A 3,086-nucleotide genomic window follows, 5' to 3' on the forward strand; every position below is an offset into this window, starting at 1 on the left:
AAGCGAGTCTCCTGCCTCAGCCTCCCAAGTAGCTGGGACCACAGGCGCCCACCATAATGCCCAGCTATTTTTTGGTTGCAGCCATCATCGTTGTTTGGCGGGCCCGGGTTGGATTCAAACCCACCACCTTAGGTGTATGTGGCTGGTGCCCTAGCCACTTGAACCACAGGTGCCCAGCCTGAGGGCTGGGTTTCAACCTGCTACCTCTGACATATGGGGCCAGCGCCCTTCCCCTTTGAGCCACAGGTACCACCCTTTACAGGACCTTTTTTGTTCAGATAATCTCACTCAGTGGCCCTGGGTAGAGTGCCATGGTGTCATAGCTCACAGCAGTCTCAGACTCCTGGGTTTGAGTGATCCTCTCGCCCAGCCTCCTGAGTATCTGAGACTACAGGCACCTGTCACAACACCTAGCTAATTTTTCTGTTTGTAGTAGAGATGGGGGACTCGCTTTTACTTAGCCAGGTCTGAACTCCTGAGCTCAGGCAATACACCTGCCTCGACATCCCAAAGTGCTAGGATCACAGACTTGAGCCACAGCACCTGGCCAGCACTTTACAAGATTGAGAAAATGTTAATTATCATTTTCAAAGAACTGAGAATATTATTAGAGATGGGCAAGGCCTAAAGCCTATCTCAATTCCCTTATTGCCACTATTATTTCAACAGGTATTTGTTCAGTTAATATTAATATTAAGAGATTTTGGGGCGGTGCCTGTGGCTCAGTGAGTAAAGTGATGGCCCCATAAACCAAGGGTGGCGGGTTCAAACCTGGCCCTAGCCAAACTGCAACAAAAAATAGCTGGGCGTTGTGGCAGACACCTGTGGTTCCACCTACTCGGGAGGCTGAGGCAAGAGAATTGCCTAAACCCAGGAGTTGGAGGTTGCTGTGAGCTGTGAAGGCACAGCACTCTACCGAGGGCGACAAAGTGAGACTCTCTTAAAAAATATACATATATTGGCTCAGCGCCTGTGGCTCAAGCAGCTAAGGCGCCAGTCACATACACCAGAGCTGGCAGGTTCAAATCTAGCCTGGGCCCACCAAACAACAATGATGGCTGCAGCCAAAAAATAGCCCGGCATTGTGGCAGGTGCCTGTAGTCCCAGCTACTTGGGAGAAAGAAGCAGGAGAATCGCTTGAGCCCAGGAGTTGGAGGTTGCTGTGAGCTGTGATGCACTCGACCCAGGACGCCAGCTTGAGGCTCTGCCTCAAAAAAAAATTTTTTTATATATATATTTTAAGAGAATTTATAGGCTCAGGTGTGGTGGCCCACAAATGTTAATCCTAACACTCTGGGAGGTGAAGGCTAGAGGAACCTGAAGCTCAAGACTTGGAGACCAGACTGAGCAAAATTGAGACCCTGTCTCTACTAAAGATACAAAATGTAGCCGGACTAGATGCAGGCGCTTGTGGTCCCAGCTACTCAGGAAGCTGAGGCAAAAAGTTTACTTTAACCCAGAAGTTTGAGGTTGCTGTGAGCAAGGCCATGGCATTCTAACCTGCGCAACAAAATGAAGCTCTGTCTCTAAATAAATAAGGGGGAAAAATGATAAGAATAATGATAATAATAAAAATTACTACAGCCGGGCACTGTGATAAGAGATTTACCAATATTAACTCGTGTATTCTTTTTTTTTTTTTTGAGACAGAGTCTCACTTGGTCATCCTGGATAGAGTGCCGTAGCAACATAGCTCACAGCAACCTGAAACTCTTGGGCTCAAGCGATTCTCTTGCCTCAGCCTTCCGAGTAGCTGCAACTACAAGCACCAGCTACAACACCGGCTATTTTTTAGGGACGGGATATCGTTCTTGCTCAGGCTGGTCTCCAGCTCCTGAGCTCAGGCAATCCACCTGCCTTGCCCTCCCAAGTAATGGGATTACAGGCGTAAACCACCACGCCTGGCCTACCTCATCTATTCTTGTCAACAATCTTACTAAGGATGTGCTATTAGGTATTCCCCCATTGAGCTGGCTGCACTGTAGCTAAGGAGGAAAAGCATAATTGCTTAAAATCACACAGCACCGAAGGATCAGCGCCCACCTCACATCCACTCCTGATAGACAGGGGAAAGGGTGGCTCCCTGGGGGTCCACTCACCTAGGGCGTTCTGGATCTGCACCGACTTCTCTGGGCTTAAAAGGGTCTCATCACCGTCGTAGGGGGAACGGAAGCGGACGCCCTCCTCAGTCACCTCGGACAGAGACACCAAGGACACCATCTGGAAGCCGCCGCTGTCCTGGGGGAAACCCCACCGCAGGGCTGTCACGAGTTGGAGATGGGGGACCCCTCACTCTACAGAAGTATCCTCGGATCCCGGCCCTAACCCCACCTCACCGTCAGCAAATTATGGGGCCAATTCATGAAGCCGTGTAGACCGTGGGCTTTCTGGATTAGCTCCGGGCCCTGAGTTGGGAGAAGAATGTCCGTTTAGGAGTAAGCAAGACACTGGAGGCCGGTGTGGGAGGCCAGGGATGAACGGCTTTTCTCCCCGTTGCTCTTTCACGCCCCGCACAGGGCCTGTACCACAGGGGCGCGCAATACGGTTTGTTGACTGACTTTTGGAGGTGTGCGGGAGCCTAGGAGATACCCGCTGACTCCCCATGCTCCGCCACCGCCCTCACCACCCCAGGGTAGACCCCACCCACCGGCCTCAAACCCAGATGGTAGGTGTTGCCCAGGCAGATGCGGCAGCCCAGAGCGTCCAGCTGCTCGGCCGTGATGCCCTTCATGGTGGCTTGCGTGCCCACTGGCATGAACACCGGAGTGGCCACTGGCCCATGCGGCAGCCGTAGCACGCCCGCCCGAGCCCTGGAGCGGCTGCACTCGGCCACCAGCCGCATGATCCGCGGAGCAGAATCCAGGGTAGCCGGAGTGGCCGCCGCCGCCATCTTGACTGCCAGAACCACGTGGGCTACGAAATACTGTGGGAGGCGCCATATTGGCTATGATCACGTGACTCTTGCTTTTGGAAGAGCGTCACGGATCCATGGCAACGGACGCTGACCCGGTTTCTCTTAGCTTGGAGCCTACTTGACTCCAGCCTACAGCGCACTAACTGGAAGAATTATTATTATTATTATTATT

General features: G+C 52.3%; 1 protein-coding gene across 1 annotated transcript in view; it reads right to left on the bottom strand.

The window, feature by feature from the left end:
- Positions 1-2,908, bottom strand: part of QTRT1 (queuine tRNA-ribosyltransferase catalytic subunit 1) — a 10,853-nt gene extending 7,945 nt beyond the window's left edge. The window contains exons 1-3 of the mRNA XM_003798038.2: positions 2,648-2,908; positions 2,337-2,405; positions 2,100-2,238 (exon numbers count right to left, since the gene is read on the bottom strand). Coding sequence (XP_003798086.1) covers positions 2,100-2,238; positions 2,337-2,405; positions 2,648-2,890 — 451 coding nt within the window. The 5' untranslated portion in view covers positions 2,891-2,908. The remainder of the gene's footprint in view (positions 1-2,099; positions 2,239-2,336; positions 2,406-2,647) is intronic.
- Positions 2,909-3,086: the final 178 nt, after the last annotated feature.

This window comes from Otolemur garnettii, unplaced genomic scaffold (genome assembly GCF_000181295.1).
Source record: "Otolemur garnettii isolate 467f Iridium unplaced genomic scaffold, OtoGar3 scaffold00127, whole genome shotgun sequence".
Classification (NCBI taxonomy): domain Eukaryota; kingdom Metazoa; phylum Chordata; class Mammalia; order Primates; family Galagidae; genus Otolemur; species Otolemur garnettii.